We start from the raw sequence: 23,945 nt of genomic DNA on the forward strand, positions 1-23,945 counted from the left end.
TAAACCTGTCTGAGCCCAGATCCATCCCTTCCAAACCTAAATGTCTTGGATCATCTAACAGAATAGGATCCCTGGTTCTATAAATCGGATCTCCTGGCCTCGCTCTACCAAGCTACAGTGCTCAGCAGCGTAGCAGGGACTTGTTACAGTGAAGATTCCCTTCCCCACCCTAGTCACCAGGCACTTTCCCTCACAGCCTGTGTGTCTCCTGGGAGGGTAAAGCCACACCCAGAGAGTAGTGTCTTCAGGCCCAAGAGACTGTTGGGAACCAGAGGGAAAGTGGATAAACAAGACTGCAGGAGGAAGAACCAGACAGCAGCAGAAATAATGGATGTGGGGAACAAGGAGGAGCGAGGGCTCAGCAGCCCAGCCAGAAAGAGGGTGGAGGGGGCAGTGAGCTGGAGAGAAGGCCCGGTTCAGGGAGGCAGGCAGCCGAAGCGTGACTGAGCTCTGAGGTTCTGAAGTGGATGTGAGCTGGAGCATATCTGAGCTCAGCAAGGAGATCCTTTAGGAGATCTTGCTGCCTGTGAGGGGACAGAGGCCTCCCCGAGGAGCAACGGAAAGGCAAGAAGTGCACTTGAAAAGACAGGCGAGCCCAGGTGATGGGGTAACTCTTACCACTTATGGCCCCAGCTTTCTTCCGCCTGGCTGCGCTGTGACACTGGGGACAGAAGGAGACTGGGAACTCAGGGGAGGACAAAGTTGGAAAGGAATGTAGAGCAGGCAGTGAGAGAGTATCCCTGACACTCATGCTCTCAGTGTCTCAGACCAGGGAACGCCACAGTGACCTCAGGAGAAGTAGCGTTAAGTCCTGGCAGCCCAAGAGCTCGGCAGGCAAAGATTAAAGAGAGTCCTTTTTGATCAGGGTGCTGTGCTCTGAAGTCTCTTGGGTCGAAGTGACCCCCACCCAGTCTTGGAGTAACCGCTGGAATCAGGCCTCAGGTGGCACTGGTCCACTTGCCTCCAAATGGAGAATCAGACACTCACTGATTTTTTGTTGTTAGTTTTTGTTTTGTTTTGTATTGTTTTTGTTTTTTAAAAACATTCACTGTTGAAGAAAAAAAAGTGACTGTGGTCATGAAGGAAAGCTCCCAGGGCTGAGTTCTAATTCCAATTTGGCCACGGCCCTTGTCTTCGAAGCGTGATCCAAACACACACAGGAGCTCACTACGCAGCTAGGGTCAGGGAAGAATCCGAGTGAGATCACCTGGCCAGGGAGCCCGGCAGTGGGGGTGGGCGAACCATTCTAAAAGTGGGTCCCTTCAGCATTCTGGGCCACAGCCCCCAGTGTGTTTTTCCCCTGGAGATAACACTCCTCCACCCACCTGTCATGGTAGTCGTGAGGAATAACAAGTAGGCTGGGACAAAGAGTATTTTTAACTCTGGAGTCAGAGAAGTGCTGAGTCATCATAATCACCACCACCATCACCATCAACTCCTACTCAGGGAGCTGGTGTTCTCTACAGTCTGGGAAGTGGAGCTCTGGACCCCAGCATGGCAAGGCCAGCAGCGGTTACGCAGGAGGGAGCTCTGTCCCCTTGTCCCACCATCCCAAATGTGCACCTGTGACCCTAAGGCAAAGGCAATATAGATCCCCAAAACAGAGCAGGGAAGGTACATACACCAAGCAACTGGGGGTTACACTGGCATGTAGACTTCCCTGCTAGCATTACTTACATTGGAGACATAATACATTTTTATTCATTTGAGTTACTCGTTCATGTATTCAATAAATATTTATTGAGCACTGACTTACTACGTGTGAGGTCCTGTACTAGGGTGAAGAGCTGAGCCGCAGGTGCCAGTGTGGGCTTTAAAGTGGCACATTGGTAAGTCTCCAGTTCCACCTCTGCTACTCTTAACGTGAACAACCAATCAGAGGGAAATCGGCAGGTGAAAGGGCCACTTTGTCCTTTAAAATACTGGGAGTCCTGAAGGTCCTGGAGCCCACGGGCGTAAACTAAGAGAGCAGACAAAAAGTCGATCCTAAGTTTTTAGCGTAAGGGGCTAGCGCGCTATGGAAATGTTGAGGGGACTCTGTGAGTTTTACCCAGATGCTGCTTTTGCTTGGTTAACTGAAGAATCCCAAGTTGTAAGGTTCTTTGGGGTGCACAAAATAGCCCGCAAAGGTATAGATGAAGATGCATTAAGAAATCCAACTAAAAATGTAACTCAGTGGGTACAAATCACACCACCACCACAAGCACCCATTTCCAACTTGTTACATATTGCAAGAGAGTGTTGTGAATATTGTTTAGGTGAGCAACCCCTGGCCAGCAACGCAGGAAGGAACCTTTCCCTCTAGAACCTCTGCCCCAGCCCCAACCACACACCCAAAACACATGTTTCTGCCTGTGGGAGGCAGTGTAGTGAAGATGTGCAGAAAGTCAGGGCTGTGTGGTCAGAGAAACCTAAGTTTAAAGGCTGTCTCAATTCAACACTTATTGGATCCATCATACAGATAAGTTACGTAACTTCTGAGTCTGAGTCTCTGTGTCTTAGTTAACTCATCCTTCATACATGTATAACAATACCTATTACAAGGGTTATTCTGGAATAATGAATACAGAGCATCTAGCTTGGATCTTGACACATGAAAGGTAATCAATAAATACAGATTCCCACCAGCTTGTAGACTTCCAGAGCTTCAGCCTCTGGATGGTCTACCCTCTTCCTTGGCTTGTTTCTTCCTATTCTGTTTGGTTTGCTAGTTCCTCTTCCCTGGCAGAAGCTGGACATGGTTCTCACAATTGAAGATGCTTCACATCTTTGATTCATTTATTAAATAAATATTTATTACCTCCTATGTGCAGTATGCTGTATTAAGGCCAGTACCAGAGACAGAGGTGAATCAGATATCAACCCTACGTGCAGAATATAATTTAGGAGGGAAGCCAAACTTGCAGTCCAAAGTAGAGAGTGATGCATAAGTTAAGAAAAGCAGATAAAGTGTTATAACTCAAAAAAAAAAAAATCAGAAACTATTTCTATCTGAGACAACCAGGGAAGACGACTCCTTGAAGGAACTGCCACAAAAAGTAGGCTTTATGGATGGATAGGGCTCAGCTATGTGAAGATGGGTCAAGGGCATGATGGCGCAGGGAGCTATGAGCAGGAAAGCAAAGGGTTTACAGAAAGAATTCCAAACAACATCATGTGTCTGGGATATGGGGTGAGCAATGTAAAGAAAAGACAAAGCTGAAAGTCTACTGGCGTCAGACTGTACAGGATCTTGTAAGCCAGGTAACAAATCTGGACATTATCTGCAGACAATGGGAAGTCAGTGAAGGTTCCCAAGCAGGGAAGCAATAATGACCCATTTGGCTGAGTTACCAGGGCCTCCCCTTACTGATGGTCTTGTGGTCTCAAAGTCTGCATTTCCTTCCAATGACCCTGCCCAAGCAGATCTGTCACTGTTGACACTGCAAAATGCATGCCACCTTTTCAGAGCCCCACATAAGTTTTCCTTTCCAGTTGGAATCCACTCAGGGAATTTATGCTGATGTCATAAACAATTAGCGTGACCTAAATCTAAAGAACAAGGATTTAGCGATCCAGGTTATAATTTCTGCCACTTGTCCATGTTTCTGTTAATAATATAATAACCACTCATCTGTTCCCAGAGGAGTGGCCATTCAGGGTTTATCATTCCAGTCGTACAATTTTATAAAAACAGCAAGAAAAGTTTCAAGCATGTTAGCAGGCAGCTCTCAAGAGCAGACATGAGCTTAAAAGTACTTTGCAGAATTAGAGGGAAAAATACCACCCCCAGCAGGAAAAGAAAATCGGGCTATTTCTTAACCAGTTTCTTCAGACACAGCAAACCAGCATGAGTTTCCTGTAAACCGATGGAAACAATATATCAAGCATATCCCCAATATGCCGTTTATCGGAGATCATGTGTTTAGTTATCAGTCCCCTCATGTAAACAATTCAGTACAGTTTGAATGACCTACATTATCATTTCACTCATTCATCTTATGCAGGAAAAAAAAAATGCCAGCCAAATGCAGGAGGAGGGCAGGGATGAAAGGAATTGTAAGCAAGGAGAAAAGCAACTAAGGGGAATGCAGAAAACAGCACAGAGGAAAGAGCGAGCAGGAGAGTAAAGACTAGATCCGTGCTGTATGGACAGGATACCTGCTCTGCCCGAGTAAGAATGGACAGAGCACAGTGCCAGTTGAGACTGAATGAATTACTAGAGCCAATTAAATGCACTGAGAGTCCACTGTGGGCTAAGGGCTAAGATTAATAAGGAGAGACTCCTGCTCTTCAGCAACTCAAAGTTTAGATGGGGAGGCTGATAACTAAACAAGGAAATTGCAGTACAAAGGGCTGAAATGCTGTAAGAAACACGCGCTGCTGAAAAAGCTTTGAGAGTACCACCAGCGAGAGAAAGGATCCTGGAGAGGTGTATTTGTGTGCCTTTAGGTAAGTCACTGAACCTCTCTAAATCTCAGCTCTAAAAGTGATTCTATCCGGTGCTTCTCTCTCAAGGTTGTTTTGACATTAAATGAATTCATAGTTGAAAATCCACTCTGCAAACCGAAAGCCCTATGCCGACGTACAAGATAGCTATTTTCTCCTTTGAGCAAAGGTCTATTTAGTGCTTACTTTGTGCATGGGTACCAACACCGTGGGGCTAAGCACTGCTCTGGCTTCTCCCTGTCCTTCCACCATCCCAAGCTTTCGCACAACCAATTTGGCTTTCCATTGTGCCTTGAAGCACCCACAAACACACGACCTGAAAATACTACGAGACACTCACCAACTTCCGGTTGCCTCCATCCTTGCAGTCCACGGAAAGCAGCAGGGCGCGCGCCTGCCCCCAGGGAGAGTCTCTGTTGGATCTGAGCGCCCCTGTCCTCATCCTGGCCGCCCTTCCTGCTCCCATTCCATCTTTCTTCCCTCTCTTCTTCAATACTTCCCTTGTTCCCTTTCCTGCTTACTTCTACCTGTTACAGATAGTCTGGCTTCCTCTGCTTTACTGCGTCTCCCCATTTGGGCATTAGAGCGTCTCCTGTTCGCGAACAGTCACTTCTCAAACCTCCTGGAAGAGGAGCAACAGTGGAGAGGGGAGGCATCTCCTGGGATGCCAGTGAGCCTTTGCAGCTCTCTTAGAGCCCTGCGCCGAGACCGGGACTCTCAAACTCCCCGTCCCTCCCGCCACCTCCCTCTCCTTCCCCGGCCTCCCTGCCCCCTCCCCCACTCTCTCCCCTCCCTCACCCCTCCTTCTCTGTGACTCGGCAATTCTCTCCCTCGTCCCCTTTCTTCTCTTGGACCCTAAACCCCTGCCCCACTTCACTTTTCAGTCTTTCACCCCTGCCACCCGCTACCCTCCCCACCTCCTCTACCCAGCCCCCTCGGTCCCCTTCTCGTCCTTTCCTCTCGCAGCCGCCCTCCCTCGCTAGCTCGGAGCCGGCGCGCAGGGACCTGAGGCGAAGTTCTGCCGGGACTCCCGGCCCGGGACGAGGAGCAGCTCCGGACTCTGCTCAGCAGCCGATGACGTCACTGAATTTTGCACACGTGATTGGCTATTTCTGAGCTACGACGGGAGACCCTGAAAAGATTCTCGTGGCGGGTTTCTTTGTCCCTCCGCCTCTCAGGTGGAGTTGGGAAAAGAGGCCATCTGACAACTACACAGTACTTCACAAAAGGGTTTAGGGGCCACCTAGTAGGAAGAGAGGCAGTAATGCAGGCCTTGGGCGGGTTTTGTTTGTTTTTTTGGTGATCGAGCAGGGAGTAGAGTCAGTGATACAGTGAGTGAGGCTGAGGGTGGAGGAGGAAAACTTGAGAATTTGAGTACCAGTAGAAGGTAACAATCTGGGAAGGCGCGGGGCAACTTTCAACCCTAACTGTGGTCTGTGTCTTCGGTGGTAGGCTTGTCACCTTGAAATAAATAGAGCTTTGGATTTGGAATCAGGCATTTATTTTCCCGCCTTTGTTCTTCTATTTGCATGACCTTGGACAAGGCATTTCCCCGTTTCCGCTCTGCAATGCATAGGTGATAATACGACCGGTACTTATTTAACAGATTTATTAAAAGGATTAAATGGGAAAGTATTTTTTCAGTATTAAACCTGTCGTTATTTTAGTAGGTAATACGGTGTAGCAGAAAGAACCTGGATCAGGAATGAAAAGTCTTTGATGATCCTTCTTGTTTCTGTATGACCTTCACCAAGTCACTTTTAACCCTTGTGGGCTTCATTGTTCTCATCTGTGAACTGGGAGAACTGGACCAGATGATCCTTAAGATTTCTGTTGGCTCGAACATCATATGATTGTCTGATGAAGCTTAGCATCCTCCTTTAATTCACCCCTTAGAAGGAGGAGTTCACTTCCTTTTTCAGGGCTCTAGTTGATTTCTCCCTTTTATGAGAAAGCCACCTTCTCTTAGGTGTCCTGGTGAGCCTCCTTTTCATAGGGTCCAATCCTTTTCCCCATCCCCAAACTGTAACAGCATATATGTAGGGCTCATCCTTGATGGAGACTCTCTCCCCAGGCTACTGGCAGGAGCAGAATTTGGAGCTGGGAACTCTGGCTCCACTGGACGAGGCCATCAGCTCCACAGTCTGGAGCAGCCCTGACATGCTGGCCAGTCAAGGTGAGAATCCAGGCCCCCTCATCGCAATGTCCCTCAGCACCCTCAGCCATCTTCACGCCACCTCCCACTCATGTTGCCTACACCCTGTGTTCTCACTCCCCTCATTACCACACAACTCGTCCTCCTTACCATTTGACATCTTAGTACTTAGTGCTACACCGCCAACTTCTCCAGCACCTACTCCTCCTTCCCTTACTCCAGTACAGCGATCTCTGTGTCCCGTACACCTTTTTCTGAAAATAAAATGGTTCCAGGAAGAGTGTATTACTCAGAATAAAGAGGTTCTTTGGAAAGACACAATCAGGGTAGAATTCTTCAGAAGGAACCAGGGGCAGTGGGATTACTAGTCAAAGACTGGTATATGGCTAAAAAGATTCCCTAAACCTTTCTTTTTTAATTAATTTATTTATCTGTTGAAGTATAGTCAGTTTACCATGTGTCCATTTCTGGTGTATAGCATCATGTTTCAGACATACATATATACATATATATATTCCTTTTCATATTCTTTTTCATTATAGGTTACTACAAGATATTGAATCTTGTGTACTATACAATAGAAACATGTTTATCCTAAACCTTTCATTGAGATATTTAAGGAATATATCACTTCCAAATTTGCTAAGCCAGCTCAGTCTCTGGCTCACTAACTTCAAAGTCAGAGTTTTAATTCTGAAGTTAGATGATTCACCCGAAGTGCATTCCAGTGAGAAGAGCACTGTATTGAGCGTCAGGAGGATTCTGGTCCCCACTAGAATCACCGACCAGTAGAATGATCTTAGGCAATCACTTCACCTCCATTGCCTCACTGTCTTCATCTGTGAAATGAGGGCATTGGATTCCATGATCCCTGAGATCCCCATCAGCTCTAATGTTTATGATTCTATACACTTAAACTAGCGGTCAGGCTATCTGCTACAATTTGGAGACAGCCACGCTCAAGCGTGTCAACCCCAGCCCACGCCACCTTCACCCCTCAGGGCCCCTTCTAAGCTGGGAGCGCTCATTGAATATTTCTTGGAAATGGAGTTCTGATGACCAAGAAAGAAGGAATAAACAGATAGGGCAGGCGTAGGGTTGGTGCCATGGGGAGCGTGGGGATTGTTTTAAATGGCTCAGGGGACATAGGAAGTACATTTCTTGGTTTCCCATTCAGAGAGGACAATGCTGGTTAAGTAACTGAGCACCACAGAAGGAATTTGGTGGGTGGTGCAGGCAGCAGAGCTGGAAGGTGTTGTTTATGTTAGTTCTGCGGAGGTCAGTGCTGTTGGGCCCCAGAGAGTCAGTCCTGAAGATGAGGGAATCAGTCTTGGGAATCAGAAGCCGTGCTGTGGGGAACATGGGACAAAACTGGGTGGAGAAGGCAAGTGTCCCACAGTCTGAGGGGCTCATACCTGGGTGTCCCCAGAAGGCAGCTTTGGGATTCAAATGGTGCATCTGTACGATACCTTCTTGGTCCTTATTTTATGTAACTTGACTAAGCAGAGCGGGATTAGAAACCAGATTTCCACCACATCACGGAGAAAACGTTAACCTGCTATTCTTTCAAATAACATCAGGATGGTGATTTGGGTTGGTGTTGATTTGGGAGGCAGGTCGTACTGCTCCTGGAAGAAGTACGTTCATTGAGCTGAGGATCAAAAGGAAGTTATTGTTGGAGAAATTGAAAAGTCTGGGTCCAAACATTTTGGGGTCTTTTTTTTTTTTTTAATCTTTTTTTGTTTGTTTGTCTGTTTTGCAGTTTCCTCCACTACCTCTTGTGTAAATGAATGTCCAACCCAAGGGCTGGCTTAGCCTTTTCCTCTCTTTCAGTTGGGGGACTATTAGTCACAACCCTTCTCCTGTCCTTGCTGTCATATGCAGGTGGTGGCAGGAAGACAAAACATAGAATGACAGATGTGTGTTTTCAAAGGTGAACGGTAGAACTCTATCAGAAAAGAAACATGTGGAGTGGTACCTGTAGATCCGGGGTGCCTTCTAAATGTTTGTGGACCTGTCAGTTCATTCAGCAAACATTCAACGAGTGACTGGCTTTTTTTTTTTTTTTTTTTTGTATTGGAAGCAAGAGAAAGTTCTGTCTCCCTCTGCTTTCCCCCACCCCCACCTCTATTCCTTCCCCCATGATGCATTGAGAGAATACAGAGACATGGGCCTTGGATGGTCTGAATTAGATGAAGTGGACTTTGGCCCAGAAGTGGGTGGAGGGGCAGAAACTAACACTCTTCTACGCCTGCAGACAGTCAGCCCTGGACATCTGATGAGACAGTGGTGGCTGGTGGCACCGTGGTGCTCAAGTGCCAAGTCAAAGACCATGAGGATTCCTCCCTGCAGTGGTCTAACCCTGCCCAGCAGACTCTCTACTTTGGGGAGAAGAGAGGTAGGGTCCCATGAGCTGTTTCTCTGCATGGGGGCTGGGGAAGGGGGCTGCAGAGCCGAGGGGAGATGTCTGTATCGTCCAGGGGCTGAGAAACGTGGGTGGGTGCTGTTTGGGGAAGCAGCAGGCCACGGGATCCTCAGCAGGTTCCAGAGAAACTTCATTATCGTGGCTCTAACCTAGGCCATGCGCGGTCTTGTGGGGTCCTGGAGTGATTCACCCCACAGGAGCCCTAAGAGACAGCTCATGTCAGTGTTGCCCCATGTGTCTCCCAAGGAAGCCCAGCCTACTTTTTGAGCATCTTGGAGACTGCTGAGCCCCCTGTGGCCCAGGAAGGTGACTGAATCACCTAAACCATTCAAACTCAGGAGCAGTTTTTTTTCCCCTGCCCCAAACCACACCAGGCCCTTCTTCCCAAGAAGCTGGCCTGGGATTGGAAGATAAAGATGAAAGGCGCCAGTAAAAGCCCTGCTTCCAATTCTCCCGATTTCCCTCAGCCCTTCGAGATAATCGGATCCAGCTGGTTCGATCCACGCCCCACGAGCTCAGCATCAGCATCAGCAACGTGGCCCTGGCGGATGAGGGCGAGTACACCTGCTCCATCTTCACCATGCCCGTCAGAACTGCCAAGTCCCTCGTCACCGTGCTCGGTGAGGCTCCCAAGCCCCAGGTCTCCGCCGCATGCTTCCTTACAGACAGATCTCTCCGAGGGGGCCCTGAAGCAGCCTAGAGCAGGGCCGGTCTCCCAGCATTTCTGGAAAGTTCAGCTTTTGTTTCCTTTGCAGTAGAACAAACTGCAGAGAGCACTGGGGTGAAATGTTTTCTCCTCTGCTTACTGTTTGTTCTGGGTCAAATCAAATCTCTGACTCTCTTTGAGCCTGAATTTTCTAGCCTGTAACAAAAGGATGATAGTGTCTATTCCATCTGCCTCCCAAGATTGTGAGAGGGAAGCGTGAGAAGGGTGTGCAGTGTATGGTTACCATTTCCAAGGCCAGTACCCCGGCCACCTGCATGCTCTCACCTTGATCCTACATTTCAATTTCCTTCCTTCCTTCCCTGAGCCTCACCCTATGTCTGTGGCCACTCTGTTGTGCTTCAGGGTGTTGGGTCTTGTATCATGTCTCAGGTATGGTAAATCTCCCATTCTCATAGCTCCCCCACTGCATCTTCCCTCCTGGTCCTCAGGGAGGAGGTCAAAGAGGATGATCATTTCTCTAGCCTTCTGCCCATCATAAACCAAACTAGAACCCAGATATCCTGACCCCCAAGAGAGTCCGTCTCAGCAGGGAGAGCTGAGGGATGCCCTCACGGTGCCTCTCCCTCCCATGCTCACCACCCCCCACCCGTGGCAGGAATCCCACAGAAGCCCATCATCTCTGGCTACAAGTCATCGTTACGGGAAAAGGACACTACCACCCTAAACTGTCAGTCTTCTGGGAGCAAACCTGCAGCCCAGCTCACCTGGAGGAAAGGTGACCAAGAGCTCCACGGTAAGTTCCTCCTGCTTTGGGGATGCCGGGGAGGGGGTGCTGGGGCAGCAGGGGGGAGAGAGGGGCACATGTGTCTATGTCTGTGTACACACACATAAGGCATGGTTAGAGGGAGAAAGACCGTGACAGATAGTCTGTGTACACTCGTGAGTGTGTGTGTGTGTGTGTGTGTGTGTGTGTGTGTGTGTGTGCGCGCGTCAGGGCCTCCATTCTCCTTGTGTGTATTCATATCCATTTCACAACTTTCTAAGTCTGAGTTGAGACTCGCCATCTGCACGTCTGCCGTGGGGCCCACACTCTCTGCGTGTGAGGGCCCACTCTGCGTCTACGCGCGTGTCTGTTTCTGCTCCCAGGAGAGCCAACCCGGATACAGGAGGATCCCAACGGCAAAACCTTCACCGTGAGCAGCTCGGTGACCTTCCAGGTCACCCGGGAGGATGACGGGGCGGACATTGTGTGCTCTGTGAACCATGAGTCTCTAAAGGGGGCTGACAGGTCCACCTCTCAGCGCATCGAAGTCTTGTGTATGTCCTGGGCTTATGGGGGGAGAGAGTCTGCTGTGAGATGGGGGGGGGAAACACAGGCACAGATAAGTGAATAGGAAAAAAAATTTTAAAAATATATATTTTTTAAAGACAAGAGGTGCCAGGACTAGGCCAAAGGTCAGTAAACTTCTTCTGTGAAGGGCTCACTAGTAAACACTGTAGGCTTTGACGGCCCTAAAGTCCCTATCTCAGCTACTTCACTCTGCTGCTGCTGCGGGAAAGCAGCCACAGTTCACATGTAAACAAATGAGCCTTCCCCACCCCCACCCCACCTCGTGTTCCAATAAAACTATTTACAGGGGGAGGGTACAGCTCAGTGGTAGAGCGCATGCTTAGCATGCACGAGGTCCTGGGTTCAATCCCCAGTACCTCCATTAAAATAAATAACTAAATAAAATGAATTACCTACCCCTACAAAAAAATTTAAAAATATATATATTCTGCTAGGAAAATACAATCTCTCTGGCATCATCATTCCCAGATTTTTCCCTCTAGTACCCCCCGATCTGCCCCAGCTCTATGGTTTTTCTTGGGATTCTGACGTGAAATGGCCACCATCACAATCACTACTCTCATCTTCCCCAAGAATCCTCATCCCCTCGCTGAAATCTGCCTTGAGTGGGGACAGCAAACAGCCCTCCTCACCTGAGGAAACTCAGACATTTTTAAAAAGAACTTTTCTGAGTGGAGACGTCAGGGGGAAAAGAAAATACAGGACAGAAGGCGGAAGGTGATGAGTTATAAACACATTGCCTGTCCTAACTCATCTAAAGGCTGGGTGTTTTTCTAAAATAATGAAAACCCTTAACCTCTTTCATATGGAAGATCCAGGCCTGACTTCAGTGCTATTTAAATCAGTTGCTGGACCCATTGCCGAAACTTGAACATGAAGTCGGCTTGGGAGGGGCGTCACTGTCCGTTTAGCAGACTCTCGATCTGGAAACAGGCAACCTGGGTCCTAGCTGCAGGGTCCCTACTTAGTGGTTGGGTTACTTTCACCAAAGCCTTGAATCTCTCAGTGGCCCCTGCTTATTGTTTCAGAGAATTTTCAGGAGGATACATGAAACCATGTATATGGAAGAGCTTTGTCAACGTCAAAGTTCTCCATTGCTGTAGTTTTTCTCTGATTACTAGTTCTGAGCATGAGACCCCTGGCCGCTGGCTCCTTGTCCTGAGCCTGTCTTCCCTGTCTGAGCCCCCGAAGACTTCTCTGTTAGGTTCCAGGCCATCTGGGAGCCACTCTCCAGGGACCCTCTTGGCCCAGCTATGATCAGCAGTCAGTCGACAAACTCCAGGCGCCATGCCAGACATTTCTATGGCTGCAGGACCCGGGAACCGCCATTCTCTCACCTGGCCTGATTCTCTTTGTCCTGTCTGATTTGGCTGAAACACGTTCACTAACTGGTTGTTAAGGTTAGCTCTATCCTTAGGGGAAGGGCGGCCTCTTTATCTGTTGTTCTGAACCGGCATCTGGCTGTATTGTTCTGTGCGGCCATCTGGACCCAGCCTCCTAAGCGGCCCTTTGGCGTCGGAGGCAGATGTCATTATACCTTCACAGAGCCCATCTATATTGTGTCAGTGCCTTTTTGCAGCCAAAATATGACCACCACCACCCCCGTCTCTCACTGTTCCAAAGCTCTCACTTTATTTTTGGACTGACCACTAAAAATGATGTTTTGCGTTCAAGCATTTCATCCCATTTAGGCTCCCTTGCAGAGAGGATGGAGAGGTTGTGAGCTCAATCAATGATCCAGGTTGATTTGTTCAGTCGGAAATATGTATTAAGTCCCATTTGTGTGCTATGCACAGATGATCCAGTGATCCCCCTTCTCAGATCTCTGTTAAGACATCCCTTGGGTCCTGGGCAAGGTCAGACCTTCCGTGATCCTAGCTCTGCAAGGCTGTGGGACAGCTCCCTCACACGTCCAATAGCAACAGTGGTCTTTGCTCACAGAGGTGGGGGGGGTCCTTTGTTCACAGCCTTTTTTTTTTTTTTTAATTCTTATTTTTTATTGAAGTGTAGTCGATGTGCAGTGTTAGTTCCAGCTGCTGTCCACAGCCCCTTGGGCTTCTAGGCCTTTGGGCGTGGACGCCGTGATGTGTAGCAGGGTGATTTAGAGATGGAGGCGCTGTCCTGCGTGGTGGAGGAGTTTCACACGGACACCATCTCCTTCTCCACAGACACACCGACGGCGAAGATCAGGCCGGACCCTCCCCATCCTCGCGAGGGCCAGAAGCTGTTGCTACACTGTGAGGGCCGAGGCAACCCCCTGTAAGAAGATCCATTTCTTGGCCTCTGACCCATGTCTACAGACCAAGACTTCACCTGAAGTCTCCCCACCTGTGTTGTCTCAGCCCCTCGCTCTCCCCGACACTAACATCGCCCCTCCCCTGCTCGTTTCTCCTGCAAAGCAGCAGAAGTGGGGAGGGGCCGCCCCCGGCTCAGCCCCTGGGGTTCCCATAAGGAACTGAGTCACAGTAAGATACAAGCTCGGAAATCTCCCTTGTCCCCAGATTGAACCCCAAGGGGTCACCCTCCCCCTGCCTCAGAGCAGCTCAGTGTCTCTGGCCCCTGTAACTTCTGGAGCCTTCACCCAACTGTCCTTGACCTCCCTGCTCCCAGTTTTGGCCTCTGTGGGTTTTTGTTGGGTTTTTTTGTTTGTTTGTTTTGTCCTCTGTTAGCTCCCTGGCTGACTCTCTCCTGACACTTGGGATTTCTCTGCCTCAACAGCCCCCAGCAGTACCTGTGGGAGAAGGAGGGCAGCGTGCCGCCCCTAAAGATGACGCAGGACAGCGCCCTAATCTTCCCCTTCCTCAACAAGAGTGACAGCGGCACCTACCGCTGCACGGCCACCAGCAACATGGGCAGCTACAAGGCTTACTACACCCTCAATGTTAACGGTGAGCCCGCTCAGCTCTCCTCCAGAGACCCCCCTCCTCCTCTCTGCCAGCTTACACAGCATCCCCAGACCACACTTGCGAGTGGACTAAAGGCACCGCAGCCACCACCAGGGGGCCCGAGGACTAGGGCCCCACGGCCTTTGGCTACAGAATGCGGAGTCAGGAAAACCAGTGGGAAGGTGGGCTCTCCATCTGCCTTTATGCAGCAGCAGGGACCTGATGACACCGTCCTCCCATCCCTGCGCTCCCCTGGCAACAAAGATCATGCTTCTTGGTTGGGGGGGGGTGCCCAGAGCCGCTCAAGTGTGAGTGTAGGTGCATCTCCCCTACACCACGCTGCTCTCAGAGAGGCCTCTGCTGTGAGGAGCATGAGCTGCGTGCGGCTGTCCTTCCCTCCCCTGCTGACCTCGGGCACACTGTACCGAGTCCAGGGGGAAACAGATAAGTCGGTGCTATGCTGAGAGACAGTCAGACTTTTCCTCAGATGTCATATCTTCTAGAGGGACTAGGTGGTGCTCCTTCTCTGAAGTTCTTCCCAAAAGTGTGACCACAAAAGCCAGCTTCAGGAAATGTGACAGGCTAGGACAGAGGCCCCTTGATGGAGATTTGGGAGATTTTTTTGAAGACCCCTCCACCCCCCAACAGCAGTAGGGTCCTGCCAGAAAGCCTTCATAAGCCTTTTCTCAGAACAGGGGAAATGCATTGTCGGGGGAACATCAGAGGCTCCCTTACTTGGAATGCCCGTTAAAGCAGTGTGGGGATAGCAGCCAGGCCTCCCAGGGATAAGGGTTCAGAGATCTTGGGACCCGAGTATGTAGATGGGGTGATTCCAGCTCCAGGGGCAGAACTCAGCACGTGGGAACTGCCTCAGCACAACAAACAAAGTGTTGTCGGATGCCAGGAGCAGAGACAATGCGCTGAAGCCTGGCGTCTGCCCCGAGATCTCTCCAGACCAACTCTGACGGCGATTGGCAGTGACAGGAAGTTCCTGTGCCCTTGTGGTTGGTCTCTTGCTGGTCCCCCTGCCCTGGCAAGAAATCCGAGTCCTGTTTGGCTACATCTGCTCCCAGTGCTGACGCCTGGCGGTGGAATGAGTTACTGCATCTCCTTCCAAAACTAATCCTGAACACTGTTGACTCCCAACTGCCTGGAATGAAATTAAATGGAGCTCTACCTAGAGACAGCAATCTGGAACTGATGATCCCAGAGGTCATTTTGTCCATGGAAACCTATGCTTTTCTAGGGAATTCCCATTTCCATAGTCTCTGGGATAATTATCCAGGATTGATTTTTAATGTAGATATTATCCCGCATACTCCCTGGGGTGGGGGGCAGGGGAAGCAGTGAGTAACATCCCTCAGCTTCCTCCAGCTTACACCCTCACACCCACCCTTCATGGCATAGACACCCCTGGGACCAGCCCCTCCCTCCCAAGCAGGGCATAAAAACCAGAGCATAAATATGGTTTTCAAATAAGGCAGAGACAGGCAAGGAACTACAAAACTGGCCCAGTCAAGCCTGAGGAGACATAAGGTAAGAAAGACAAAATGTATAAGGAGTCAATGAGGCATCAAGACTCAAGCTGAGTCTATAAAATAAAAGAAAAACAGTAGCTCGCCCATGGGTGGGGGAGTTTTAACGACAGCTTGTATAATTTTGGACACATTGGAACTGTGTCTTGGGCCTGTGCACTGTCTCCTGAGATCTGTGGGACTCTGACTCCAGCTGGCTCTCCTTGGCATGTCTGGCCAAGTCTGCTCAGGGATCTGTCCTCTCTAGATGCTCCTGTGGAAGATGGATTCTCTGTATCCAGTGGCAGAGACCTTGCTTCATGGGAGGAAGCAGTTCAATTTTGCTCTTCCCACAAATCTCTGGATGGTGGGGAAGTGAAGACAGAGTCCCAGGCCTCTCTGATGAGACGTGCTAGAGGATGGTGTCCTGCTGGAACTCTAAACTCCCCTGCCAAGAAGGAACATTGTTCTTTATACAGCAAGTCACAGTCCATCGTCTTTTGTAAGGTGCTCTCAAAGTGCCTAATTCCTGGCTCCATCAGTTTTTCACTGCTTCCCAATCTGGTATCTGATATATGATATTGGGGCTGTGAGTCAATAGGCTGCAAAGTCCCCTAGAAAGGACAGCTCAGGATATCAAGCAGACAGGAGGTAAGAGGGCATGGGGAATCAGGAAGGAATACTTTGATAACCTTGAAATTAAAAGAAAGAGATAAAGGAGACACACACAGAGAGAATAAAAACAAGAGATGATTTAGATGTTAAAGTGATGATCTTTGACCAAGGTCAAGCTTCACGTCCACAGATTCAACTTAAAAGGTTATATGTGAGCAGATTTATCTTGTCATTCATGAATACTCAAAGAAAAATAACAATTACTATGTTCTAGACACCATGTAGGAAACTAGGTACAAAGTAAGACACATCCCCTTTGCTGAGTGATGCCACTCCCTTCTCCGGATGTTAGTCCATGTTCTCTGCTAAGTAAGAGTATCTGTGACCAGGTGAGAAATGCTGTAAGATAAAGGTTCTTCCCAGATCTGACTGTGTGCCTCCCTGCCTCCCTCCAGACCCCAGTCCGGTGCCTTCATCCTCCAGCACCTACCACGCCATCATCGGTGGGATCGTGGCTTTCATCGTCTTCCTCCTGCTCATCCTGCTCATCTTCCTCGGCCACTATTTGATCCGGCACAAAGGTCAGAGGCACGAGGGAAGCGGCAGGAGAACTCAGGAGGAGTGGGCAGGGAGATGAGTCAGGGGCAGCCAGGTAGGAGCTGGCTGCATGCAGGAAGCAACTTCGGAGACGCAGTTGGCCCCTCGGAGTGTTTGAGGCAGAAAGAACGCAGCCAACCCCGGGATAACGGAGCACCACCAACCCCACAGTAGAGCCTGATCACTTGCTGATCATCCAGGTCACATCAAACCTTCCCACTCAGTCGGCTGCTGCTCCCATGCAGCTCGGCCTCGGGGTCTCCTGCTGTAAGACCCAACTGCCACTGCCGAAACTCCTCATCTCCTCCCAGCCCTTCCTGCACTTCCTTCCTCCCTGTGCAGCCTCATGGCTTTTGTCCCTCGATCTCCTTGCTCCTGGTCCCCATACCATCTCTTTCCTGTTTCTCCTCTCCAACATCCCTGCCATCTCTCCCTCCCTCGGGTGCTGCCTCTAGCCAGCAGGACTCCATGGACTGGCCACAGGTGAGCCAAATCTTAACTGCGTTGTCATGGAGCTGACGTAGCAGTTTCCTCATCACCCCCTCAGGGCACACACGTGCATCCACACGTACACACACCCAGATACACACATATGCACCATTTTTTTTTCTGCCTGTATTATAGATGAGATTCCAGTTAAAGGCAGGATTCATTCATTCCTGGGGGTGTGGTCAGGTGAGGGATGTTGGCAGCAAGAGGCAAATTAACACAGGTGGGGGGGGAAGAAAGCTCTAGAAAAATTACAGAAGCAAGGTGTGGGTGTCTGGGAAAGTGGGCGGAGGGGGTGGCTTCAGAGGTTTGGAAACTGCTCCTGAAAGAAGGGGCCTCTCTCTCCCCAGGAACCTACCTTACACACGAGGCGAAAGGCTCCGACGACGCTCCAGATGCGGACACAGCCATCATCAACGCAGAAGGCGGGCAGTCGGGCGGCGACGACAAGAAGGAATATTTCATCTAGGGGCACCCCCCCCCAGGGACCCCATGGGGACTGCTGGGGCCATCACCAACCGGACTTGTACAGAGCGACCGCAGGGCCGCCCCTCCCGCTTGCTCCCCAGCCCCCCCACCCCCCTGTACAGAATGTCTGCTTTGGGTGCGGTTTTGTACTCGGTTTGGAATGGGGAGGGAGGAGGGCGGGGGGGAGGGAGGGTTGCCCTCAGCCCTTTCCGTGGCTTCTCTGCGTTTGGGTTATTATTATTTTTGTAACAATCCCAAATCAAATCCGTCTCCAGGCTGGAGGGGCAGGGGGCCCTGGGGTGAGGAAAGCAAAAAAACAAAAAACAAAAAACAAAACAAACAACCCAGGGTGTTAGGAGGAGAACGAGGAGAGGGTAAGGGCAGGAAAGGAGCAGGGCTGGTTTGGGGGGTGGGGGGCTCTCCCCAGCCCTCCACCCTCCGCAGCAGAGCCTCTTCCCGGGCTTCCCAGGAATTGGGAGGTGGTGAGCAGGAGCGGCAGGTGGCTTTCCTCTGTCAGTCGCACGCCCTGAGTGGTGGACAGAGGAGCAGGTATCACCGTGACACCCCTCCCCCACCACGACGGGAAAGGAGTGAATGGAGGTCCCCGCGGCCACGAGACCTGCAGATGGCCTGTTGCCACGCAGGGGCTCAGGGCTTCCATGTGCGGAGGACCCGGGTGCCTGCAGGAAGGGTGGACTTGGACAGGAAGGATGGTAGAGATGGCCCTGTCCCCCCCCCTCACCCCCCACAGTGAGTGGAACCATCCTGGGGGGAACAGCAGAGCAAGGCTGCCCCTCCAGGCTCTCTCTGTGGGAGAAGCTCTGCTCTGGGGCCTGAACTGATTCTGCTCCCCGCGCCGAGGGGCCCCTCGCTCTCACCCAGCCCCGGACTGTTGCACGGCAACCACTCCTCTCCTGGCATTGCTCAGCAACTTCTCCTCCCTGTTTTGTGCTGCCCTGTGCCCCTTCCTGTTCCCGAAGCCATCCCTCAGTCCTCCCTACCTCCCTCAGCAGCCAGGCAGACACAACAACAAAAATACTAAAAGGAGCTTCGCTGCACTGAGCTGTTTCCTGCCCAGACGAAGGGAATAACGTGTGTGGATGCGTGTGTGCGCGCGCGCGTGTGTCTGCGCATGTGTGTGAGTGTGTGAGAGGCAGAGGGGGTCCTGGGCAGGTGGGCGGGCTGTGGGGCATGTGAAGAAGGGCTTTGGGAGCCGAGGCTTCCTAGGCAGGCTTTGCACCTCACCTGGGATGTGGCTCCACCCTGCTCTTTTCCATGTCAGCCCCAGTGCCCATCTGTCATGCAGAAAGCAGTCCCAGGGTGTGTTTCTGCTCCGTTGTCCATCTCGTCTCTCCCTCAAGCAACCCCTGCCTCCACATCCCTTCTCAGAGCCATGAGTCAGTGCCACAGCCTCTGCTATGCATCCCTCAGGCCTCTCCCTGGCGCTGACCCTGGAATGACCACTGTCACTTCTTTTGCCCATAGTCTGTACCCAGTGCGTTGAGGGCTGGGAATGCAACCTGTCTCCTTCCCTTCTCCGCCCCTCCTTTGGATTTTCTGTCTTCCTTCCTGCCGGAGCTGGTTGCCGTGGAGACGAGGCCGCTCACCCTCCCCATCCAGCTGCCCCGCCTCAGACCCGGGGTGCCCCTTGGCCCCCCCTCACCCTCCTCCAGCATGTCCTCCCTGCTCGGACAACCCAGGGGCACGCAGAATGGGGGCTGCTGTCTCCAGCAGGTCTGCCCACCCCCTTCCGTTCAGGTAATGCCGTTGTGAATCTTCCAGCCGCAGGTGAGGGCCCCAGGCACCGCAGGCAGCCCCTCACCTAAGCCAGGGCCCCCTCCTCTTCCCGCAGCAAGGCAGCCTAGGGCCTCGGGCCTTATCGGCTCCCTGTCTCCCAGCACTTGCTTTTGGGAAAATGACTTTTCCTCTTTGAGCTGAACCACTCTGTCCATATTACACAGAAGCCATATTTGTACGGGGGGGGCGGGGGGAGAGGGGCCGTTGTGCTGTGTGTGTCTGTCTGTGGGGGTGGGGTGGGGAAGGGAGCAGGGAGGGCACCGTGTATCTTTATAATCTTTCTAACTCTCCTGTGCTAATCTCAGAGGGGCCACCCTCAATATATCTGGATTATCCGTGTCTTTCAGCTGCCTCCTTCTTGCTGCTCTGGCTCCTGTTGGGGTGCATGTACGTAGGGGCTGTTCTGCTGGTGCCACCGCACCTGGCGCCTCCAGGGGTGGTGTGTGCGCTGCCATGCCGCGCGCCCCAGGGCACTCCTGGATGGAAAAATTATAACTCTCCAAGGGAGAGAAATGCATTCATCCCCTTTGGACAGGTCCTTGCTTTCCAGAGTGTTTGGGTTGGGGCATCTAATGGCTCCCCACTGCCCTCTGCCAGGCTGTGCTGGAGATGACGGAGACGAAGGTGGAGACCTCCGAACACCACTCCGGGACCCCTTCAGCAGACCCCCAAACTCACTTTCTAGCCCCCCTCATGGTGAACCTGAAACTGGAGCTAGTGTCCTGGGAGAAAAGGGGACCAGCTCTGCAAGGCAGTCACCCCTTTGCCCTTTGGCTTCCCTGCTCCACCTCCAGGCATCCTTCTGTGAGTGGGAAAGAGCCCTTGGCAGAACCGGCTACCACGTCCCATGCTTTCTTGGACAAATGAAACAGCGTCACCTAACCAGCCCTCTCTATCTCATTGTTCTGACTCGGACACTCCACAACCCACCCCTCTCAACGTCCAGGCTAGGTCTCCCCAAGTGGGGAAATCAAATGCAGAGTCAGGGTGGGTGAAGGCAGCGGGGGGAGGGGAAGGGACTACCAAAGAGCAGAGGCGATGGCTTTGGGGGATCCTCGCGCAGAGTCCGCGCCCTTTCTCCCTGCCCGCTGGAGAGACAGAGAAGTGCTCCCCCGGCACAAGGATCTTCACATCTTGCCACGACACCAGGCCAATGTTGCCTTTCCAGAGCCTTTATGTCCCCCAACAGAAATAAGAACAGAGATGACCTCATAGGCAACCGTTCCATGTTAAAATAGGCCGTCCTGTTGTCCCCCAGAGCCTGCTTTAACTTGTCACATTACGTGTTCTGCTGGGTAACAAGGTGCATCCTCTGTGCCCATGGGGGGGGGGGCTGGACCAATGCCCAGTTGCTCCCTGAAGTAGCTTCATTGTGCAGTCTTGACAGTTGCCCCCAGCCCTCCCTTCTCTCACACCCAGACCCAGAGATATCAGGACACACACTCAGACACCTGCCTGAAAGCCAGCACCCAGATAGGCTCCACATGATGCACAACACGGCCGAGCACAGATGAGTAAGTAGTCTTGCACCCAGACTGATACACAGAGAGCGCTCTCCTGCACACATACCACTCAGGTTGTCAGCAGCCCAGGCTCCAGCCACAGGCAGCACTGACACCCCCTCCCACCAACACATCGCTTTTGAACTACCTTTCCTTGGAGCAAGTTCAAGGTGGTGGAGAAGCAGTGAGAGTCATCGGCTGCCCTTTCCCTCCAACTTCCCAGCACGTCTCTTATCTCTGTCTCAGACTTCACCTCTGGCCCCCTCTTCCTTCCTTGTGCTTGAAGAATCCCTTCTTGCTGGAAAAAACCCCCTGGCTTTCCAGCCTCCTTTTCCACCTTCGGGAAAATACCCGCTTTCTGGTCCCCACCTTTTTCCTTTCCCGAAGTGCAGGTCCCTAGCAGCAGAATCCAACCTCAAAACAGGAAGCCCCGGGACAGTGCCCCCCGGGGTCCCGAGGCTCAGACAGGCAGTGGGTGTGAGGTAAAGACTTCCTGAATGCTGCCCCCCTCCACCGCCTGCCCTGTGACCCTGCCCAGAGCCGGTGGCCTTCATTAGTCCCTGGCACTTATCTTGCAACCACAGCCACTGACAGACCGATCCCAGCCCTTCTCTCCGCCTGCCCTGAGCCCAGCAGTGTCATGGGGAACTGTCTGCACCCGGTGAGTGTCGGCTGAGCCCACAGCTGCTACCTCTCTGCCCCCTACCACCCCTTGTGTCTGCCCTCGGGTCTGTCCACTCCTCTCTGTATCTCCTCATCACTTACCCCCTCCCTCGTTACCCCTTCTCCCCTTCTGACTCCAGCCTCCTAGGTCCCCCATTATTTGCCTCCTCATTTGTCAGTTCCACCTGGACCCCCGACCTTGCCCCACTCCCCTAGTCCTGTCTGCTGCCCTCCCCCATCTTCCACGACACCTTGCTTCTCCTGAGTCGCCCTGCCTTGTCCGCCCCCGATCCCCACTGCAGCCAGTGCTTCCAGCCCCCACTTCCCCTCTGTTCTCCTCTCCCCGCCTCATGCCCCCAGTTCCCAGAACACTCGTCAGTGGGGTACGTAACCAGATGCTCTGATTGCCCTTTGTCCTCCAGGCGCCAAATGAGAACCCTACCACACTGGTCTTTGATGAGGAGATGCTGGAGATGAATGTGTCCTACAGTTGGGACTATAACCTCTCCGACTTGGAAGCCGCTGCCCCCTGCCACTCGTGTACCCTGCTGGACCACTCCTCGCTGCCTTTCTTCATCCTTGCCAGTGTCCTGGGCATCCTGGCAGGTGGGGCTGTCCTCTACGCGCTTCTCAGACCTCTGTTCCACTGGCAGCTCTACTGGGACCGAGCTGTCCTGGTACAGGTGGCTGTGGGCAGTGTTCTCTTCAGCATCATGGTACCCATCCAGGCCCCGGGGCTGAGTGGGGCCTTCATCACCTCCCTGTGCCACGTGGCCCACTTGGTGTCATACGGCTCAGCCTTTGCCCAAGCTCTGCTGATCGGATGCCACGCCTGCCTGGGCCCCAAACTGGATGCCAGCCAGATCCCAGGCCTCAGGCTGGGGCTCCCTGTGGGACTTTGGGGAGCGGCCGCCTTACTGTCACTGCCAGTCACGCTGGCCAGCGACACTTCCCAGGGACTCTGCACCCTGACGTTCAGCGGGGAATGGGGGGTTTTGAGGCACATAAATGCTGCGGCCTGTTTCGCCCTCTTCAGCTTGTTGCCACTGGGTTTGTTGGGAGCCAAGGGACTGAAGAAGGTGCTAGGCAGGGGGCCGTGTCCCTGGGTTGACATCCTGTGGGCCTGGTTCATTTTCTGGTGGCTGCAGGGGCTGATTCTGGGATTGGACTCCCTAGTGCGGTCCAAGGCCTTGGTGCTGTCAGCATGTCTAGCCCAGCAGGCCCTGGATGTGCTGCTGGACCTGGCGAAAGCCCTGACAATGTTGCATTGCGTGGCTACGCCCCTGCTCCTAGCCCGGCTCTGCTACCAGGCCACTCACTCTGCCTCACCCACCCTGCCTCTCTCGGCCAGACAGCCTTCTCATCTGGATGCCCTTGGAGGCAAATCCAAGCTCTCTTCCCACCTGTCAAGCTGAATTAAAGTCGATGCTCTTTTTATGAAGTTGGTGGTTTCTTACTTTGTCTGGGGATGCAGAGGAGATGGAGGAGAGTGGCGGGAGAGACCTTGCACGCCAGTCTCTCCTGCCAGTCTGCTCTCTAGCTGGCGTGGGGAGAAAGTGATGCCGTGCAAACGCCCTCGGGGCGCACAGATGTTCTCTTGAGGTGTGAGGTTCCTGCCATCTCTAGGAGGAAGAGTGAGCAGGGGGACCAGACCATGGGGAGGGCAGCTAAACCTGAAAGGACTAGGAGAGATGGCTTAGCAATTAAAGAGAGGAGAGAAGCTGCCACAGAGAGCAAACGAAATCGGAAAAGAAATCAGAGCGAGAACAGAAATGAGTGAACATGAGCCCAGAGCAGGACTCCTGCTCCCTGCCCGGCCTGCCTAGCCTCCCTCTCTGCCTTCCATCTCCCTGACGCCTGTTGGCTTTGCTTAGAGATAGAGCAGGCAGGGAGCAAGCATCCGAGGGGGGCTTACTTAGTCCAGGGAAACATATCAGGATCACTCGAAAGCCACTTCTCGGGAGTCATCTCTCCGAGGTTTGTTCCTCAGCATAGTCCTAATCCGCGTGTGTGCGCGTGCACACCCGTGTGTGTATCTGTCTCAATCTGTTAGAACCCGTATCCACGTTAGAGGCAGGCGTGTGATAACCGATGCCTGCGTGTGTCCTGGCCTCTCCCTCCACCTCCTTCAGCTCTTCATCCTTGTTCCCAGGATATGGAGTCAGGATTGATAACTCACTCTTTACCCAAATAAACTTTCTTTACCCCGGTTTCTGTATCTCGTCTTTTCTGCATAGGATGAGTAGAGGGAACAAAAAGCCAAGAAGTTGTGAAGCGTAAGATACTTAATGGGGAAGGGCCTGATCAGGGTCACTTTCTGCTTGGAATCCCCCCCAATTTCCCTTTGAAGCACCTGCAGCCCTCAGAAGAAACCGTTTCTTCCCCACAC

At 52.0% G+C, this 23,945-nt stretch overlaps 2 protein-coding genes across 3 annotated transcripts in view; both read left to right on the forward strand.

Moving 5' to 3' along the window:
- The window catches only part of CADM3 (cell adhesion molecule 3), a 29,924-nt gene extending 11,268 nt beyond the window's left edge, over positions 1–18,656 (forward strand). The window contains exons 2-10 of one of the 2 annotated variants that reach the window (XM_074349654.1): positions 6,503–6,604; positions 8,841–8,981; positions 9,476–9,628; positions 10,331–10,468; positions 10,822–10,992; positions 13,195–13,285; positions 13,745–13,914; positions 16,496–16,621; positions 17,477–18,656. In XM_074349654.1, coding sequence (XP_074205755.1) covers positions 6,503–6,604; positions 8,841–8,981; positions 9,476–9,628; positions 10,331–10,468; positions 10,822–10,992; positions 13,195–13,285; positions 13,745–13,914; positions 16,496–16,621; positions 17,477–17,595 — 1,211 coding nt within the window. In that variant the 3' untranslated portion in view covers positions 17,596–18,656. The remainder of the gene's footprint in view (positions 1–6,502; positions 6,605–8,840; positions 8,982–9,475; positions 9,629–10,330; positions 10,469–10,821; positions 10,993–13,194; positions 13,286–13,744; positions 13,915–16,495; positions 16,622–17,476) is intronic. The other variant, XM_074349655.1, reaches the window with a different exon arrangement.
- A 2,284-nt stretch (positions 18,657–20,940) lies between these two features.
- ACKR1 (atypical chemokine receptor 1 (Duffy blood group)) lies at positions 20,941–22,997 on the forward strand. The gene is made up of 2 exons (XM_010955609.3): positions 20,941–21,554; positions 21,979–22,997. The coding sequence occupies exons 1-2, from the start codon at positions 21,534–21,536 to the stop codon at positions 22,969–22,971; spliced, it is 1,014 nt and encodes a 337-aa protein (XP_010953911.1). The 5' UTR covers positions 20,941–21,533; the 3' UTR covers positions 22,972–22,997.
- The last annotated feature ends 948 nt before the right edge of the window (positions 22,998–23,945 follow it).

The sequence above is a fragment of the Camelus bactrianus genome, chromosome 21, assembly GCF_048773025.1.
Source record: "Camelus bactrianus isolate YW-2024 breed Bactrian camel chromosome 21, ASM4877302v1, whole genome shotgun sequence".
Classification (NCBI taxonomy): Eukaryota; Metazoa; Chordata; class Mammalia; order Artiodactyla; family Camelidae; genus Camelus; species Camelus bactrianus.